Below are 19,440 nucleotides of genomic sequence, written 5' to 3'. Positions count from 1 at the left end.
TATATATACAAGTTGGTCTAACGAAGATGCGCGGAGAACTGAAGCTATCGCTTGCTAAACCGGCTCCTATATTATATAAGCTACCAAATTATTCAAGTACACATGAAAATAGGCGCGTTAAGTTTATGTCAAACGTGTAAGGCTCTTTTCACGAACAGTAATCGAATAGAATACAGGGCAAAACGTAGCCTTCCAGACCTCCTTTCATGGCCGGTTACGTAACGGTTACATAAATGCTTGAAGTGATAATTAGTCCAGCGGCATTAAGACCCAGTTAATACCGAAGCCGTTTAAGGCCGTACGCTGTGAAACGTTTGAATGCCGTGAAAAATATTGACATTGGACATTGAAATGTTGACGTGCTAAATCGTTTCTACCTGTAGACGCAACTGCTTTATATCAGAGTAAAGGTTTTACATCTTGCATGCAACAACTCTACTTGATAATCTATTACTGTGTTGAAAGCCAATTAAGGTACCTTTTCCACTTAGTCTATAGGGCATCTTATTTTCTTTATGAAATTCGATGGGTTTAAGATGCCTGTGGATAATCAAGTGTTCACAACCCATTATCTTCACTAATTGACGGTGTGTTTGTTTGCCATTCTACGAAGTGCGTTTAGTAGTAGTCTTCATCATAGCGCTGGTAGATCTGGGCGGAGTGCATATTCCAGGCACATGCATAAGTTGACGAACTATCTTTGGGAACTGCTTTCTCAGTTAAAGTCGCCATACACGGTCATGAACAGTCGGGGTCACTTCGGTCGTTAGAAATGGAAGACCCACCATTCTGGGGTCTGAGCTTGACCTTAAATTGTTTAACCGCGCAAAACAATTACAACCCGTCTATAGCTGAAAAACAGATTTTTTCCAAACGCTGCATGGCTGAGGTACGGTGAGAGGCTGACATTAATTGTAACCTATAAATGATCTCTATTATTTCTAGGTATAATACGTAATGATAATAAAAATAATGTCATTCGCCTCAACTTTGCAGTCTATGGGGGCTCCTTACTATATAGTTAGCTTTCCGGCTGATTTTACCTTCCAGCTCCTACAATGGACACCTGCGTTGCGTGGTGTCGTGTGCTGTCTCATTTGGTGGCAGCTTACCGTAATGCTGAACGCCAGGAGGCATTTGATAATTGGATCAAGGCACAATTTACGCGGGCAGATATCAACGCGAATGGAGTGTTAAATTTTTCTGAATGTCTCGAACTGCTCAGACAAATGAACAAGGCTGCTCCGAAGAAACTCGTCAGAAAACTGTTCGATGTGAGTGGCTGTACCCATTTTCTACTGCGAACCTTCTCATCTTTCTTTTTCTTTTTTAAAGAAAACACAAACGTTTATTATCTATGAATAATTACCAGCACTATATAAGTCTATCTTTAAATTCAAAATTCATTATTCAAGTAAAATCGAAAGCTTCCCCACTAAATGATGAATATTCTACTATTGCAACTGTTTCATTACACGCCATTTTCCGTACGTACGCTAAAATTCAAGTGTGTCCATAAATACTAGCTGACTTCATTCCTCCGCAGTCTTTTTTCTAAAAATCGGACAGGACGGTTTTATCTGAGTTAAAATTTTCCACGCGACCGATTTAAATGATCCTAATAATTTTCAGGTCTCGTTTTAGGCCACTAGGCTAAAGCTGTTTCTTTTCGTTTACTTCCATCACTATAGATATTTGAACTGAGGCCGCTACAGCAAAATGGTCACCGTGTTCTATACTATAAAACTTCAACACCGTTTAATTCGTTGTTCCGCTCAAATCATCCCTCGCAAGTTACCTTTAAGATTAAGCAACACCAATAACCGCGCTTTTTACGTAGATTTCTGCTACCGCTATCGAGGTTTTTTTTTGCTTTTTTCATAGAACTCAACGCAGTAACAAGCAACGGCAGTTTGAAGGGCTCACCGGAGATTCACTCCTATCAATTTTTTTTTCTTTATTATAAGCATAGACATTTGTAGGATTTGTAGAACCTTGCATTACAGTTGAAATGATTCAATGTCGTAGCGAAATAATGGAATCACGGGCCCGAAACGAGCTCAGCCCACACTCACCAGCTGTTGGCTAATTTGCAGACGCGTTGAGAGCAGCTTCAGCATGGCTTTTGCAATTCGATCTTTATTAGAAAATGATCTAGAATGCGCTTCCGCAAACAGATAATGTACGTTTACGTAGAGCGAAACCTCGACTTCGGAAACTGTCCACCATATATTTTTCCGCTACTACCCAAATACGTCAGATTGATGGCATATGAGCGAAGAAATGATTATGTACACGATTGAAGATTGATTATCACCATGGTGTCGCACCATACATGATGGCACCTAATCGATTTGCTCGTCACATGGTCAGGTCGACCTACTGAGGCGCATGATGTATGAGACCTTCGCACTAACACTCTAGTCTATGGCACGACATTAGCGCGCTAGCGTCCATCGTTCGGCCGCTATCGTTCGCTACGAACGCTGAAGCACAGCTCTTGAATTACCAGTGCACAAGTACTGCCTAAGAGAAATTCTACATAATGCAAACTATAGTCGTGCGCGCATCAATCAAAATCAACGCATAATAATAACAACGGACCCACTTTTCTGTATTAGGCTGCAAACAAAAATCGTACACGGGTCGATGGAAAAGATGTATTGGACAAAGAAGAGTTTGTTCTGTTCTATAACTCCCTACTGCATAGGCCCGAAATTCAGGAATTATTTGACAAGTAAGTTGAGCGTAGGTAGACACAACGATGTCGGTCAGCGACATATCAAATAACAATCCGTTGAAAGCTGATCATCTGTCTATTAGGGTGACGGCGAGGGGTGGCTGATCGTCACCGCGCGACGTTAATGCCCTCTGTGCATTATTAAAGTCCTCTGTGCTTAATATTTTATATAAAACTTGAAATAATAGCGTATATACGACGAGACCCTTGCTCTGTCGTCGCCTGAAATCGTCTAGGCGCTTGGCCCGATGGGTTCTTCGAATTCCGCGTCACCTAGCATTCGGGTTGAGGTTTGGAAGTCTATTGACGCGTTGATTTAGACAGCGGTCGGCTTTTAACCTGTGAAAGTAAATACACGATGCTTTGCTTTGTCCTGCATCACCCAGTATGACGACTTGCAACACATATGTTATTGAAAAGACAATGTTACTAAGTGTTGATATTTAAGAACAGAAATCATGTTCTACCAGTTTCAAACGCTGTTAATAGATACGATCTGCTTTCCTGTATTGTATCATGGGTGTAGTGGCTGAAAGCTGCTTTCAGCCAGAAACTTTCGTATGGCTAAGCTGGCCATTAAATAAATATTTTGTCAAAGAGCTAAACATATTGTCCAGGATACCGCTTCGGTTGCCGGCTAGCCGCTTGAGAAGAACACTTTTCAATGAAGAAACGTCCGCTCGAGTTTGCGGTCAGTTAGACTGCGATAGAAAACAGCTTGTTTATGTTATTGCGTTATACTAGAAAGTTAAATGAGATTCAAGGCGTTATACTGAAATTTTAAAGCCATTCAGCCTGCGAGCAGGCGCGCGCACTGTTGGGACAACCCTATTGAATACCATTCATCCTAATAATTAAAGGTATAAAGTTAGAGGAAGTGACCTGATGGGGCCCGATGAGCTACAGAGCTTTCTGAAGCATGAACAATGCGAGACCCACTCACTTGAGGAGTGCCAGGAACTGATTACGACGCTTACTCAGGATCCTAATAAGGTAAGAGCATACATGCTACCTAAAGGTAACCGAATTGTCCCCTTTGACCATGACAGATAGTTGTTAATGCGACACACTCAGTAGCGGAACAAATGGATTTATTTAAAGTAGTGCTGAAGTCTTCTTTTCGCTCCCAATGTCTTCATCACCATAATAGCTCAACGATCAACAGAATTCATAAAAAGCGGCACGTGACGGCAAAAAAGAATACTCTAGCGACAAGAGATATTCTTATTCTATACCGAAATGAACTTATAATTTGTATGCAGACGGGGCCGTTTTGCGTTCTAGGCGCATAACGTAACTTAGAATAGAGCTGAAACAGTGTTTTACAATTATATTTGCCAGAAGCGAACCAATGCAAACAATTTAAAATGTCCGATAATTACGATGCAATTTACGTTCGTAACATCGACAAATTTTTTCGTCTCTGGTCCCCCGGCAACAGGACTGGGGCTCCGGAGGCCATCTGAGTATGCATGGATTTGAAGCATTTCTACTGTCAGATCGGCAAGCCATATTTGACTACCAGCATCAGTTTGTCTGTCAGGACATGACGCGCCCGCTTAACGAATACTTCATCGCCTCGTCGCATAATACGTACGCGTTCCTATTGTTTACTGATTAGTGCCGATTAGATAAAATTAAGATAAGATAAGATAAGATAAAAATATAGCTTCGAATCAGTGTTCATTTTCTGCAAGACAGCCATAAGTTCCTTAAGAGTTGCATTTGTCTTCATTGTGTGCGCTGATAACAGTAGCAGCACACAAACGCTGTATACTGATATTTTTCATTTCAGGTACCTATTGAATCATCAACTAGTTGGTAGCTCTAGCGTTGAAGGATATATCAAGGCGCTACGAAGGGGTTGTCGCTGTCTTGAATGTAAGTTGTTTGATCATCATTTTTTTTGCATATATGTACGCTGTCGTTGTCTATCTAATATGTGTAATCTTTTCAAGTTCCTTTTGCGGTACGACGCATGCCCGAGTGTAGCTAAATGATACGGTTGCTCTGGTTGCTGACAAGATGGCAGATATCGGATTAGATCCCAACGTCGTGGACCGTTACGATTTTTCTTGCGAAGCCCACAAAACAAACCCGACTTACGGTAGTCTCGTATATATTGCAAAAGAGAGTGCGACAAAATATGTCTTGACCTTGCACTCTTCCATCTTCGAAGATATTTGGAAGCTGGACTCACGCATGCATCCAGCTTTTCTGTCGCCTCCATAATAAACTAAAGTTACTGTTACAGCACATTAACTATTGCATTTTAAACGAATTTACACATGTGATACGGAACAGTGTACATGTATGCTGTTTCGTAAGTTGCACAGTGGATTACGCATATAGAGAAAGAGCGTGCATACTGGGTCACTACGGTAGTAGCGCATTTTTTGTGACCTGTTACGGAAATGGTGCTGCATCATAATGAATTTCAGTCACTTCTTAAATGCTCCTACTTGTACGTAAAATACTCTGCGTTATCACGACGTCAGTTTTGACAACGCCGGAAGCAAGTACGAAATGCAAAAGCAAGATAATTTTAAGATCGGAACGGGTTCGCGTTAATCCAGTCATACGGAGACGCGACTTATGCTTAAAAAACCCCCTTTTTTCTTCCGAATTAAACTAGGTTCTGCATATTACTTTCCAAGGTTATTAACGTTCTTTGCGCCTGACCGGTTTTCCATCGATGGATTTAAGTTTTTTCGTAGCAGCATTCAGGCCTGACAACACAATTCCGAAGGGAGCGTCCAAAGCATGAGCCTAACTTCTAGTTAAGCGGACGACCTGTTTGTGTCGTACGTTTATCCTCAACACCTATCCGAAACTATCTTTCGTAGTCCTTACAATGCTAGCAGAGAACAAATCGGGTAATTTGCTTGCTGGTGGCCCACACCTGTTTTAGGAGCCGTCTCTGGGGGTTAGTTTCGACATATATCGCTTAGTTTCGCAATAGCTGGCAACAGGGTTTCCTCTCTTGGCTCCAATATATTCGCTGCGTACCAGTGGAATATTCTACTCTGTACTACGGGCAAACGTTGATGTACTAGCAGTAAGCATCAATTTCCTTCCCGATATGGTTGTTTAAACACGACACAACCAAATCTGGACTGTATACCTTAAAACAAAGTTCTATACGATATACAATCAGTGGAGCACGATAGTGGCAAAGTCACGTATCGGCCCCTTCTGCTTTGCCTACCCGGAAGTGTTTTCCCAAGGCGACCTAATGCAATACCACATTACATCGTACGGCTCCGAGCCACCTTAGTATACTAGAAGCAAAAAGAGAACTGCTTGGCTGGCCTAGGATGGCACGGGATAGCCTAGGAAGGATGGAAAGTAAAACGTCGAACAGCATCAGACCTGCCCGCGGCTGACTAACGCAGATGGTAGTAAAGAGTGAAATTCCGATAGGTATAAATATATACGACAACACCAAAATCAAGCGACGCGATTTATGATGACACTATATATCTAGTTCCTAGACAGACATGACCTATTGCTCTTTATTTTTGTATTTAAAATATGTTGAACTTTTCAGCGTTCTCTAATGACTCGTTTCAGTGGACGTATGGGATGGACAGCATAACAGTGGAGGTCCAATTATCTTCCACGGGTATACCCTCACTTCGAAAATCCTCCTCAAGGACGTCATTGAGGCTATAAGGGAGTACGCTTTTGTTGCTAGTCCGTAAGTTCTATTTTGTTTGAACACAGCGTTAGCAGATACGATACCGTTTTTAAAATCCCAAATTGAAATGGCACCTTCTTCTGTTTTAGGTACCCGGTTATCCTTTCCATAGAAAATCACTGTAGTCAAGAGAATCAAGTTGTGATGGCAAGATACTTCCGCGAAATTCTGGGAGGTAAGAGAATCTTACCGAAAAATTGAAATCACGTACACACGCATGCGTAGACTCGAAACGAACATAAAAAAAATAAACACTGAACCATATCCAGTAAAAGTACGTACGGACAAACAACGTTAAATTTCGGTCAGCTAAAGATGAGAATCATTGATAGTGTCGAAGAATGAAGCTGAAACTCTAAATGAATGTGGTAGTACCCATAGTAATCTTTTCACTTGTTTAATTATTGCCCCCTAATAAATAAATTTCCTTTTACTATAGATATGTTATGCGCCGAGGCAATCGGGGCTGACGAAGTTCAACTACCCTCCCCCGAGCAGCTTAAGTACAAGATACTGATCAAGGTAGGTGCCTGACGTCCTTGAAGCTTATTTCCCTTGTCAATGATTTTTTTGCGCCGTTTTGTATAGTTAATTAACGAAACGCATAACTTTTCAGTAAGGTATGTCGCTTATTTTTTGACTGTATTATATTAACAAAACCTGTAAACTTCCCATAATTCCTTAGCGAAGTTTTCTCAGCTGAACGATTAAAAAATTTTAACATGTAGCAAACTTTTACTTTTAAAATCAAGGTGAATCATAAAACTGCTAGCATGAAAAGGTTGGTTTTCCGCTTTCCCAAAAAAAGAAGATATATCGACTTTTAAACTAAAACAGCAAATTATAATAAAATCCTTAATTAAAACTTTTGATTTTTGTATGATTGAAACAAGTTTACTTGGCGCTATAAGCAATATTGTGGTGCGATAAACCGCTGAATCTTGTCGCCTATCATGCAGCATATGGAGTACAAATGGGTGGACTCGTTGACCTTTTTGAGATTTTAGACGTATTAGTTTAGCCCCACATTAGACATCTTTATATATGCACTTACCATTGAATGAAATAGAAATGTTACAATACTGTCTGTCTTTCTTAGTTCATATAATATCCTCGTTACGAAACCTTCTTCTAAGCCTCATGCATGTTAGTGGACCCTCCGCCTTCAGGTTGCTGATCCTTTTTTCGAAGTCTACAATCTGACCTAGCAACTCTAACTCCTCTAATATTACAAAGGTGCAGAACGCTGCAGACTTACCTTGTCAACTCTTTAGCAACGATCGAGATGATCATATGGAGAAAAGTTAAATAATAGCTACTTTCATGCAAAGTATATACAGTGATGGGCAATAAAGCGTCACTTTGATGGGTCGTTTTTTCGTGCCCTCGTTAGTACTGGTCACTCGCTACGGAATCATGCATTAATTAGTATTTCTCCACTGTACAGGTAAAAAAGAGATCCGCCTGTTTATTCTAAAGTCGATCTAGCCGAGTGAGAAGCGCATCATAGACAGGTTTAACGATCTTAAGGCGAATTACCTTTATAATCGGCCTCGAAGTCTCAACGATTCTGTGAAGTCTCTTAGTGTCGTGTCACGCACGAACGACGCAGCTGAGAAAGCGCCCAGGTAGAATTTGTTGGCCATCATTCTGTACCACCCGTCACTGACAGACAAGTTCCTCAAAATTCGTGCGAATGAAGAAAGTTATAATAACAATAATAATAATTATTATTGTTGTTGTACTTTCTTGTGTTCGTGACATAACGAATACTGCGTTGGTCCGTTGACTTGAAAGAGCCCTGTGAGGTGGCCCATCAATAGCGATCGTTCAGTTTCAGGAGTACATTCTGAATAGGACCTTTAATTTGGTAACTTAATGCGAATTGCATGGTGAAGGAGGCCATATTATGCATATCTGGTCGTAGGAGTTTTAACGTTACAGAGCCTGGAAGTAGTAAGTTAGGGGAAGATAATAAGTAATAGTATTTTCCCTATCCGCGTAAATTGTAAAGCACACACAGAGCTTCCGGAGCTGTCGAACCTCTACCTTGCATTGTACACTTGCATTTTGCCTAAAAAGGCATGTCTGCAACTACATTCTAACGCTGGGGAATGTCGATTCCCTCAGGACGTCAATTCTGTTGGCTTTCCTAACGGGAACTATAAAAGGTTGTCTCTGAGTAAAATGATGTTAATGTCTCTGTTATGGTCATAATATTTTCGATGAGCTTAATAGATATTTAGTCCAATTTGCATAGGCCTTTAATAAGCAAGAATAGCTGATCAGCATAATAAGCGCCCAGATCAATTTAATGTTAATGATATAATAATAGATCTGTATATATAAAATATAGAATGATACAGTAAATAGATCAGTATTAAAAGGATAATAATATTTACATAGAATATTTCAAGATAAAATAGGTGCCTAGTAAGCTGCCTGGCGCTACGTGAAGGGTATATTATGTTCTTCCTTCTTCTGACCTCATAATTTCTGTTAAATTTACGTACGATTTGACGCTTTGCAGATTATATCTTAACGTGGCCAATATTCTGAGATTCGAGGTGATCCTAAAAGTCTACTGAATTCCTTCCTTTTATAGTGGTGGAAAGATGGATCATGAGTGTTTCGTTAAAGCGTAGAGGTAATCCGAACTCGTCGAACAGAATTTACCGGCAAAATTTTATTTGTCTTTTTCTGCTTTCGTAGATATGGTGGCTAGCCCCACTGTACGCAATTTGTAAACTTGAAAAATGTGGGAAATCTTTTATGAGAAGAGTGCATGAGGGGCAAATGAGCGAAATATTGACACTAACATTATCGGTTTTTGTGGGGGTTTAACAGGGCAAAAAACTACCTCCTCTGAATCAGGCGGCTTGTCGGGAAACTCGCGAACGAGAGGAACTTTTGACTGTTTTGCCCGACTATGAAATGTCGGGTGATCTTAGCGACTCATCGGAGGTCAGACCAATACTTTTGCCCGAAGATCATCTGTAATATATGTATAGTGCATTGATACAGTAAAAGCTGTATACCTAAGTTGCTCAATAGTTAATGCGATCCACTATCTCGATCACATCGACCAGTTACCAGTGAGCGGCTTTGAACAAATTAAGGACCTCTAGAAATGAAATTTTGCACTTTATCGATGCTTGATCAGGTCATTTGGTGTGATAATTTGAAAATCCAGCATTTATTATCTTGTCTTTCTAGAGTGAATACCCAATATTATTTTTTTTTTATTCAGAAAAAGTCAGGAAAACGCAAAATAGAGGCCGAAATAGGTACGTAACGGTGTTTTCCGTTACCAAAATGTACCTCAAACCAACAATGCATGTATTACGAATTCGACACTTTGTGTTTGATCTCGAAATAGGCACATATTAGCCAATGTTATAACTTTAGGCAAAAAAAAAAAAACCTCAAAGTTACAATCGTTTTGCATCTTGCAGATATCCGAACAACTTGGAAGCGCATCATCCAACGAAACAGATGAAGATAAGAAACTATTTCATGTCGATGATCTCGATAACTCCAATGGAGGTAGCAACAATAACAGCTGTAATACGTTTGGGGAAGAAAAGTCGTAAGTGCCGTACACTTTTACCACATCTTCAATAATAAGAGTATTTTTTTAATGTTGGAACACTTCAGAATATACGTGTCATTAAGTGTTATATAGAGCCCATTTTTTATACGCGGGCCACCCACGCGGGCAGACTTCGTCTCGAACAAATTATCCAGCGCTCTGAAGTTAATCACCCATACTTTACTCGCGTATTTACGAACATTCGCCTATTAACGCTCGCCTAAAGACAGGCTCTATCAATTACTACTCGTAGACTAAAAGTTTGTGTCCCCGTATATTTACCTAGACCGCTCGTTCTCGTCGCCATAAAAAAATACCGTAGTAAGAGCATACTTCAAATCAAAATTTTTTGCAGAAAATTATGAATGATAGCACTATTAAAAATAAATAGAATTACTTTTTTATTAGTGCAATTATCAATTTTTTGTTTTAGCTACGAACATGGTAATCTATATTGTTATTGGTGATTGATGTGTCCCTTGAATAGTCAACCATGACTTTACTGGGCTATCTATTAGCTAGCTGTTCCCTAACGATCTCCGGGACAACGTAATCGGACTTCTATTCTGGTGTATACAGTTTACGAAATGTTAAATCATACTAGTCCTTTGTTTATATAGGATATAGCCGAGCGAAAAATAGATAAAAAGACGTTGTCATAAGAAAAAAAGCCGATCAGACCACTGTTGTAGAAGTATGGCCTTCTCATCACAGCCGCATGTTGAATACCTTAAACTTCTCTGACACGTAGTCAGTATGCAACGCACCGTGACAATAGCTTGATTCCGTAAGTTAATTACTAGTCGGTCAAGTAGACTGGTTTGTAGTTAGCATCCACACGATAGTACACTGGCGTATATATATATATAAGCTACCCAATGGTAGGCTGCGTTCTATTAGTGGCTGGACAGATATCGAATACATTTTAGAGAATGAGCTAACATGATCGAAGAATTGAATGTTTGTAACGGCCTCTAAAACGTTGGTAGCTCTAGGTCCGAACGCGTCATGTATACGTATACCTGCTCAAAACATGGAGAGTGAATGACGACGACAGCGAGAACTCCAGTTATGCGGCAAAATGGATACATAATACACCGATGTGGGGCATCTAAAGTAGGCTTACAGCAGCGCGAAACGAAGTATATGCGTGAACGCATTCTTTTTTCTCATTTAACTGCACACTTGTACCTCCCAGCTATAGACCTAGGCTATCTCACTCGAAGCCTGCTTGTATGTCTATAAATATGTAGATGCCATGCCCTCTGCTGGAAGAAGCCGGCATTCTTCAAGCTAAATCAAATCTGTCGTCAATGGGAAAGTATCTAATGCGATAACTGTTGCATAGAGTTCTGTTAGGCCCCTTACATCTTGTTAGGCATCTTACAAAATTGGATTCGTATCCACTTTGCTAACGGTGCTCGTTTTATTTTTTCAGTTTTTAAAATTTAATGAACTATTTGCGCATTGGGGAATTTCGGTCGTTTACCTACACTATAGTCAATTTGATAGCCTACGATAACCGAAGTGTTTAAGCGTACTCTGAAAAGCGTGACATTTTCCGTACGGCCATGGGTTCACGGGTAAGAGAGGCCTGCGAAACAAGTCCAAGGGGACGATACCTACGTACACATAATTTTATCTAGTAATATATATGTTCCTAACAAATTTGCTCCGTGTCAACAAATGTGTGTCCTGTTTCAGATCCTGGATCGGCGCCTTCAGTGAAACAAAAGAGCGAAATATTTCTCTACGTCGCTCGTTAACTAGACGAGCTTCGTCAAAAGTTGGCGGTGGATCGAGAAAACACAGCGCGTTGGCTTCAGAACTATCTGACCTTATCAATTATATCGTAGCTACCCAGTTTCGCTCGTTCGAAGATACAGAAAAATGTAAGGTCGCATTTCGGTTTTTCTCGGTATCTTCGTGCAATGTCGGTAGGTAAAAGACCTACCGACATTGCACGAAGATTTCAGAAAGCAGTATTTCTGCATGAAACTTGGAGATTTCATTGAAGATCGGGGACGTCACTCAGCCTAGGAACAATTTACTCCATTAACACAGTCATTATATATCGTATCATCTCGTATGTAGAAGTCATGGCAAATAGATTGCCACTAGAATGGGAAGCTACATCAGGATAACTAGGTTTTTTGAGAACCTAAACCGAATAATTTGGTTATCATTATATAAACACGACTGACTTTCATTTAATATTAAGGCTTAACGTACGGTGATATCGTGTTTCCAACAGGGAACTTCAATCAGATGGCATCGTTTAGTGAGACGAAATACTTTAAAATCTTATCAAATGAGGAGGGCGTGCAAGACTTAATGAGGTACACACAAAAATTTCTTGCCCGAATTTATCCAAAAAGCAGCAGAACTTCATCAACTAATTACGATCCTATTCCCATCTTCAACGTAGGATGTCAGATTGGTAAGTTTTCGTCAGTCTGATCGCTTCTTTTCTATCAAAACACCTGAACATTTATGATGCGTGCAAACGCTTAAGGTCAGCAAAGGGGTCAATAATTGACTCATTCATTCGTACCATGTAAGTGAAGCTTACTTCGAGTTTCATAATGCTATATACTATGATCTACCAACAGATCGTATCTTAGACGAAAAAGATTCCCTTCAATATTGTGTTAATAAATTAATCATACTAATATAGGTTCCTTGTTTTTTTTCCCATTTCATTTTAGTGGCACTCAATTATCAGACTTCAGATCGTAGTATGTTTTACAACGTGGCTAAATTCGCCCAAAATGGCAATTGCGGTTACGTTCTCAAGCCGCAGATACTGCGTGAAGGGTTCAACTTCAATCATCCACCAGCCTGTCTGCGTCGGATACTTAACATAAAGGTGTATCAATAGAAACGATAAGCGCAGCTGAAAGGTGTTATTTGAACATTTTGGCCCTCTATAACGCTATTAAATCTGCTACTAACTCTCCTATAATCTAATGGTATTAAGGCGTTTTGAAGGATCGAGAAGCCAATATAGCTATTATATTACGTACTGGGGCCGGCCACACCTGTGCACAATAGTCAATACACAATTCCTAACTGAATGCTAGCTCGAACACGTTCTTTATGCGTACTTTTCATAGATCATCAGCGGACAACACATCCCTAAACCGGATGAAGCTCTTGAAGGCGAGGTAGTCGATCCGTATGTCGTGCTTAAGATAGTCGGCCATCCATCGGACTCGTACAGAGCGAAAACCGAGTTCGTTAAAAATAACGGTACGCCCTAGTCAGACAGAGCCTTCTGTAACTTGCGCCACTCAGCGTGTTTATGTGATTCCTGTTATAGCGAGGAGCAACGAAAGCCTGCTCTTTTCGTTTTTAGTTATGCTCGTCAAGGCAGACTATATATACTGTCTCACATCTCTCGCTAAACCAATGCCTTGTTCATGTGTGTCCATAGGATTCAACCCTCACTGGAACAAATCCTTCAGCTTCACGATTAACGTACCCGATCTCGCTACGCTGGTTTTCATCGTTAGGGACGATTCCAGAACTGGTAAAAACCAAAAGTTAGGGAAATACGCCATACCCGTGAGCGTCATTCAAGGCGGATACCGACACGTACATCTGCGGAATGCGGCATTCGAGAAAATTGTTCCAGCTACACTTTTTGTCCATGTGTCAATTGGTACTTGTCCTCAGGAGGAGTTGGAGTACGGCAGCTAAAAGAGTTCAATGGAAAGTTGCTGTTTCGTGACTTGTACATTAGCAGACTTTGCCGAACAAACATGCCGAAGCCAAGGATCTAGTCCGATTTGATCGTTTGCTTAAGTGAACTGAGCTACTGGACGACACAATAGTGGTCATACGCTTTGTCGTTAATCTATCAACATGTTAGCAATTAATTCCCTAAGAAGGAGATGTTAACAAGGACGTAACGACGGGTCGTATAGTAAAGTTGAGAATAATGGAGAATTTGTTATTAATTGGCACTTACAGCTAACATATAACCTAAGGGAACCTGAATATTGGAAACGATTCAGTGTTAAACGAAGAGTCGAGTCATCGCTTCAAAGATGAGCTTAGCTGACATTTTCGTTGGCTATACAGATAGAGAGGCTAGCCAACAATGGAACAACTCAGTATAACCTGTGGGTTACAGTTTTTGACTGGTTCTTGATTTGACCTACCCGGCTGGTAAATACCAGTGCTGGCTTCGGTACACGCCTACCGTGCTGTGAACGAAATAGAGGATTCAATAGTCTCCTACCGAATGGTCCGGTCGTTGCTTTGACAGCTGCTAATTTTAGGTGGACGGGGTATTATGCGACCCAGCGACGTAACATCAACCGCATCAGATTTTCGTTATACTATATTTAATGGCTTGATTAAACATTGTATAGATATAGAGTAGACGATATAAATATAGTAAAAATGCGCCGGCTCGAGATGTATGTAGCAAATATCCCAGAACAGCGGATCAGTGTGAATGTGAAGCCCCAATAAACAGACGCAAATATCTACATATATCCATCTGATCTAAATTGATCTTATGATAAGATACCGTACATCTATACATTTGGTGTCAAATCGTTCTTCAACTACTGTATTTATATCATATTATCGATATTGTTTTTTTAATGCTGAACACGGACTTGCCATCATCTTTTTACGAAACGTAGTAAGTTAAATTACCAACCATGGCATGGCTGCAACACTTGCCTTCAGTTTTCTCTATCTATCAAGCTATGTGGTCCAGTATATATATAGAAGAGATACAATTCCCTCGAGTTGGTATAGTAGAACAGAAAGATGTCTAACTTTGGGCCATTTTTGTCTTTAGGTTCACAGATGCAAAATCGACCACGTTTTGTTTGATGATTCGATTGCCCTAGAAATACTCGCTACTATATCCGTACTATACTACCGTATATATATACATATATATATACGTACCATCACCAGGTGATAACGAACACGTTACAATCTTGTATCCTTACGCGAAATAACTAGTTCAACGTAAAGTTACTGTTGCTAGATCTACATAACGTATCAGTATCCTTTCCCCCCTATACAAAAGGACTTCTTAATTGGAGTAAGGAATACACTTAATTTATTTTTGTTTTTTTAATTATTAGATCTATATTATCCTTAAATTACTCTTAAAAAAGAAAACTACTACATTATGAATAATTGTATATCATGAGTAATTAGAGTATAATTGCTCGAATGCTCTTAAATTTCAAGTGTTATCTGTAGATGTTAAATTTTGGCTATTTTATCTTTGCTGATGCTTCGTTTGCGTCTCTTGCCGTCTACTTGCCCATAGAGTCATCTGAAAAATATATGGCGACGAAGCATATGTCTTGCTCGACCCTCGTGTTCATCCAGTCCTCGTCACCCACATTGTATTGTAATGTAAATATAATAAAATAATAACAGAGAAAAAAGTTATCCTTCTGTGGTTTAAACGGTGGTACTCGACTTATAAAAACAGAGAAATAAAGTTAATTTCTATATCTATACAATCGTATCGTTTTCTTATAAGTAAATAATACAACTTCTATATAATATTGTGTGAATATACAAAATGTTTGAAAAATTGAGTTTGGCCGGAACTGATGGCACCTGTTGATAGGCTGCAAGAACGATCTCATTCAGATGTTGTCCTGGTGCCAGCCAACAAAAGCATTCTTGATCATTACGTGTATTCGGTTTAACTGTCGTTCGTTTTAACCACGGCTCCCATTTAAGGTCTAAACTTCTCACAAATCCTTACCAAAAAACCCCATCCATATCTTTAGACTCTTACTTTATAGCAACGATGAGCGACTCGACATTGTTAGGTTGTTATCATTCGCATGGCCATGTCCATTATACTTTAACTATACTTTGACCTTCGGTAGAGTAGCCATCGACAGTTTTACCGCTTTATAGAATATATAAAGAGGCTTTTTCACATGCACTTCACGAGGTTGTGATGGCTTGATAGATATTTCGCGAAATACTACTGCGTTCAGAACGTAGACACCGACCGGAAATTTCACCCTTTCAGCCGCAATAAGAACATCTTCCGGGTCGTGAGCGAGCCAGTTGTCCATCTACATAAAACAAAATTGTTAAGGAGCAGGATTGCCAAAAGTGCCCGAACCCGATTCTATTTCTATATGAAATTATAACACGGTAGGCCGTTTCTCAATTAGCCAGGAAGTTTAAAATCTGGGCGGAAGTTAGCCTGAAGGTGAAGACCAACCTCTGCTCGTCACTAAAACAAGTTCACGTCTTTCTTAGCAGAATTAGTGGGTGAACGACTGCTTGATTCAACAAATTTCTTTGCTCAAATGTATGCTATATTTCGAGTTTTACGTACGGCGTTGTCGTTAGGCATTGCATCAAACGGGAGACTCCGAACATGAATAGAAGTGTGTCTATGCACGGACTCGACCCTAAACCGCGACGTATCCTTAAGATTAGCGGACAGATACGTTACCGAAGCTGTCATTTCATATGGAAGCCAAAAGGACGGGTCTCCCGTGAACTGATTCTAGGCCGCATGAAGGCGTGTGTGTTAATTAATAAAAGGTCCATGGGAAGCGTACGGTCGTCATAGACGGGGCATGGTTCAGTCTCCACTACCAGCTGGAGAAAGACCAGGGAAGAGAATGGCGTCGCCCAGGACAGCAACCGATTTCGCTAGCAGTGGTAAGTAGGGAAGGCAATGATAGTCCTTACAATGGATACTGTTAGTATGAGATACTCGCCGAAACAGGCCATGCAGTCCGCTGTCTCGAGTTCCCCAAGAGATGCACGGCCCATTGGCACGATAACCGAAAACACGTCGTGTAATGACAGCGCCAGAGCCCATCGCCAATCTCGATCAGTTCCTGGATTAGAGCAAAGAAAAATTTAATGTTGGCTTCAGCCCACTTATTCTCCCGATTTGGGTATCATTACGGGGTTTTGCATGCCTCAAGGGGTAAGGTCAGTGGTCAAACACATCCTATTATCCATTTACTTTGCACTACTTCGCATAGCTGTGCGAAAGCGCCTGGACAGGCGTGTAGAAAATAAGGAGGCCAACTTCCAACACATGTTAAAATTGCATCATTTTACGTCAACGTTTATTTAAACAAATCCGCCCGATTTGCTTAAAGATAAGCGGCTGGATGGTTCTTAATGAATTGTAGTGAAGTAATTACACTTGTTGCATACCGAGCAGTGGTAGAATTGAAGCTAGCCTGTTGAAGTTTAACTCTCGGAATGACGTTTGACATAACGCGTAGCTGCCTAAATACTGGACATAAAACTAAAAATAATTTCTAACTTTTGGGACAACAACTCTGCGCGCCGTGACATAAGCGGACAACGACGCGATCCTTACCGTCCAAGACATTGCTTTTGTGATGCATATTTCTACACTTTTGATTCGACAGAAGTAATAGCTGATGACAAATAGCATTGCGGACTCGAGATTCTGGAAGGCGAGTGCCCAAGTTAGGTCTGTACCTCGATAAATGGGAGCGTAAGTTGAGAGGGATGGTTTAGACGGTAGCGTGTTGTGTAGACTGTGTCAGTCTGACGGCCGGAGAGATTTTTCGTAAACGTAACTGCAACTTCAAAATGCAAACGAATACCGTCTTCGTTAAACCAGCTAGCTGAAAACCTGACATCACGTCCAGTATTGAAACCCTGCTGTTCCGAGTAAACCTGAACCAAAATATATGATGGTCGGAAAGTAGGCTTTTTTTTTTACGCATCAGCGACAATCCTAGATCGTTGTTCGAAAGTATTACAGTATGCGGAACAACATGACAAGTGGATATATTGTATACATAAATACACATATGTACCATACTCAAATCGCAAAAGGTTCATTTTAGAGCTATTGTTAATCATCCAAGTGTTTCAACGCGTGCTATCATACTCACCTGGTGTTTCACGTCCCAGTCGAATAAGTGAAGCACGATGCACACTAACCGGTAAAAATACACTATTTTTTCGTGTAAAGTGTTTCATCCGTGAGGAAAACAAGACAACGAGCTTCAATCAGCTGTTCTGGTATGGCATTGAGAAGCTGCACCCAGTCAGCTGACCAGTGTTATAGAATTTAGTAGTAACATTGTTGTTTGTATCGTGACTTTGTAATGACCAAGAAGGGGGAATGCCATGTACTTTAGGCGGCTTGTTAAATTTCGTCTATAAATATTGAAATGTACAGCTGTCTATAAGCCCCTCAAATCTGGAAACCGATCGAAAAGTGCAGAAGTGCTCAATCTCTTGTGATTTACTAGAAGTGATCGTTATTCCAATGGGATTGGCATTGGTTCGGCCGTATCTGGCAAAAGATCGGTCCAAGTTAAAGCGTACGTATTCGATATCACGCAGAAATATGAATACGTGAAGGTACCTGTCAAATCGAATAAACTTCTTCTAAAGTAACGGCTCGCCCATTAGTGGACAGCGCCTTGAAGTTCAGTTTAATGTGATTTTACCTATATATAACTTATCTAGCGATTTTTTTTTACCTGCAGCTTTGTTTTGTCTAGCGACTAGGTCGTCCGCTAGCATTGCTTTGACGAAACAAGTAAACGTTGTTAGTTGAAACCGTCGATTTAGGAAGAGAATGATTCGTAGCTATACTTCATAACGTCCCGTAGCATTTTTACGCACGAGCCAGAAAAACTCGGGAGCCGTTAACTGATTAAATTTCGGTTAAAACAAACTATTTTTCGTTGGTTTTACGTTTACCTGAAATATTTAACGGGAGAAGTACATGGTTGAAGTTCGATGGTAATAGCAAGCTGTCTCTAGCTATAATTCAGCGAAGACAGATATCGTTATTGAAAATTGAATCTTTGATCCTTTCGGTCATTAGGATTAAGTCCCGACAGGGAATGGAGGTGGGCGTTGTTGCATTTAGAAGCTGCATATCGTAGTGATCAGAAACGATGTAACGATTTCGATCAGTGGTTGAAGGCTCACTTCGAACAAGCCGACCTCAACAATGACGGATGTGTCAGCTACCACGAATGTATCGAACTTTTCCGACAGATGAGCTGCGATCTGCCAAAGAAGGGCCTCCGGCATCATTTTAATGTACGCTTCACGCAAACAACAACCGAGTTCTGTGGGATACATTAATAACAAGTTAGGATTTCTGATTACAGATCCTTTAAAGAGGGTCTGACCTAGTCCCGTTTCTGAAACAGACGTAAAAGTTGAGTCACTGATTATTGGAAATTTGAAATTAATTAGCAAAAAATCATCATCTATCTATATACTGAGATAGTAATTACTAATTCTTCTTATATAGCGTAAAAGTAGTTCTCTTAAGCATAGATGGTAAGTGAGGTTTATAGTAAGGTATAGATTAAAAAAGGTTCGCTTTTTTTGGATAAAAAGCGCCATATTAACCTTTTTTTCATCAAGATT

The 19,440-nt window shown here is 40.2% G+C and overlaps 3 protein-coding genes across 11 annotated transcripts in view; 2 read left to right on the top strand and 1 right to left on the bottom strand.

Moving 5' to 3' along the window:
• LOC111264082 (1-phosphatidylinositol 4,5-bisphosphate phosphodiesterase delta-4) overlaps positions 1–15,536 on the top strand; it is a 49,208-nt gene extending 33,672 nt beyond the window's left edge. For 7 of the 8 annotated variants that reach the window (XM_022839669.2, XM_022839668.2, XM_022839670.2 and 4 more), the window contains 15 exons: positions 1,051–1,274; positions 2,622–2,737; positions 3,601–3,733; positions 4,182–4,333; positions 4,536–4,621; positions 6,314–6,440; positions 6,530–6,615; positions 6,880–6,962; positions 9,288–9,404; positions 9,896–10,029; positions 11,737–11,924; positions 12,287–12,472; positions 12,741–12,901; positions 13,149–13,284; positions 13,469–15,536. In XM_022839669.2, the coding sequence (XP_022695404.1) occupies positions 1,051–1,274; positions 2,622–2,737; positions 3,601–3,733; positions 4,182–4,333; positions 4,536–4,621; positions 6,314–6,440; positions 6,530–6,615; positions 6,880–6,962; positions 9,288–9,404; positions 9,896–10,029; positions 11,737–11,924; positions 12,287–12,472; positions 12,741–12,901; positions 13,149–13,284; positions 13,469–13,734 (2,195 nt within the window). In that variant the 3' untranslated portion in view covers positions 13,735–15,536. The remainder of the gene's footprint in view (positions 1–1,050; positions 1,275–2,621; positions 2,738–3,600; positions 3,734–4,181; positions 4,334–4,535; positions 4,622–6,313; positions 6,441–6,529; positions 6,616–6,879; positions 6,963–9,287; positions 9,405–9,895; positions 10,030–11,736; positions 11,925–12,286; positions 12,473–12,740; positions 12,902–13,148; positions 13,285–13,468) is intronic. The other variant, XM_086969945.1, reaches the window with a different exon arrangement.
• Positions 15,092–18,038, bottom strand: LOC111264084 (uncharacterized). 2 transcript variants are annotated; one of them, XR_002682640.2, is made up of 3 exons: positions 17,937–18,038; positions 17,390–17,621; positions 15,092–16,892 (listed from the first exon to the last, which is right to left on the bottom strand). XR_002682640.2 is itself a non-coding variant. In XM_086969948.1 (3 exons), exons 1-3 carry the CDS (start codon positions 18,022–18,024, stop codon positions 16,752–16,754), a joined length of 336 nt encoding a protein of 111 aa, XP_086826074.1. In that variant the 5' UTR covers positions 18,025–18,032; the 3' UTR covers positions 15,092–16,751. The 2 variants fall into 2 exon arrangements, 1 of the variants encoding a protein (XP_086826074.1); XM_086969948.1 differs by having other exon boundaries at positions 17,515–17,621; positions 17,937–18,032.
• A 208-nt stretch (positions 18,039–18,246) lies between these two features.
• LOC111264083 (1-phosphatidylinositol 4,5-bisphosphate phosphodiesterase delta-4) overlaps positions 18,247–19,440 on the top strand; it is a 13,191-nt gene continuing 11,997 nt past the window's right edge. Inside the window, exons 1-2 of the mRNA XM_022839675.2 lie at positions 18,247–18,371; positions 18,884–19,104. Of these exons, the coding sequence (XP_022695410.1) occupies positions 18,317–18,371; positions 18,884–19,104 (276 nt within the window). The 5' untranslated portion in view covers positions 18,247–18,316. The remainder of the gene's footprint in view (positions 18,372–18,883; positions 19,105–19,440) is intronic.

Source organism: Varroa jacobsoni, unplaced genomic scaffold (assembly GCF_002532875.2).
Source record: "Varroa jacobsoni isolate VJ856 unplaced genomic scaffold, vjacob_1.0 scaffold_820, whole genome shotgun sequence".
In the NCBI taxonomy this organism is placed as follows: domain Eukaryota; kingdom Metazoa; phylum Arthropoda; class Arachnida; order Mesostigmata; family Varroidae; genus Varroa; species Varroa jacobsoni.
The sequence above is the reverse complement of the archived record's forward strand: the minus strand, read 5'-3'. Positions and strand labels throughout refer to the sequence as shown.

Coding starts and splice junctions, on each gene's coding strand:
- LOC111264084 (XM_086969948.1), bottom strand. CDS start 18,024: ATGAAACACTTTACACGAAAAAATAGTGTATTTTTACCGGTTAGTGTG. Junction 17,622..17,936: donor ACTGGGACGTGAAACACCAG/GTGAGTATGATA, acceptor TGCATTTTGAAG/TTGCAGTTACGTTTACGAAA. Junction 16,893..17,514: donor TTACGCTCCCATTTATCGAG/GTACAGACCTAA, acceptor GCTCTAATCCAG/GAACTGATCGAGATTGGCGA.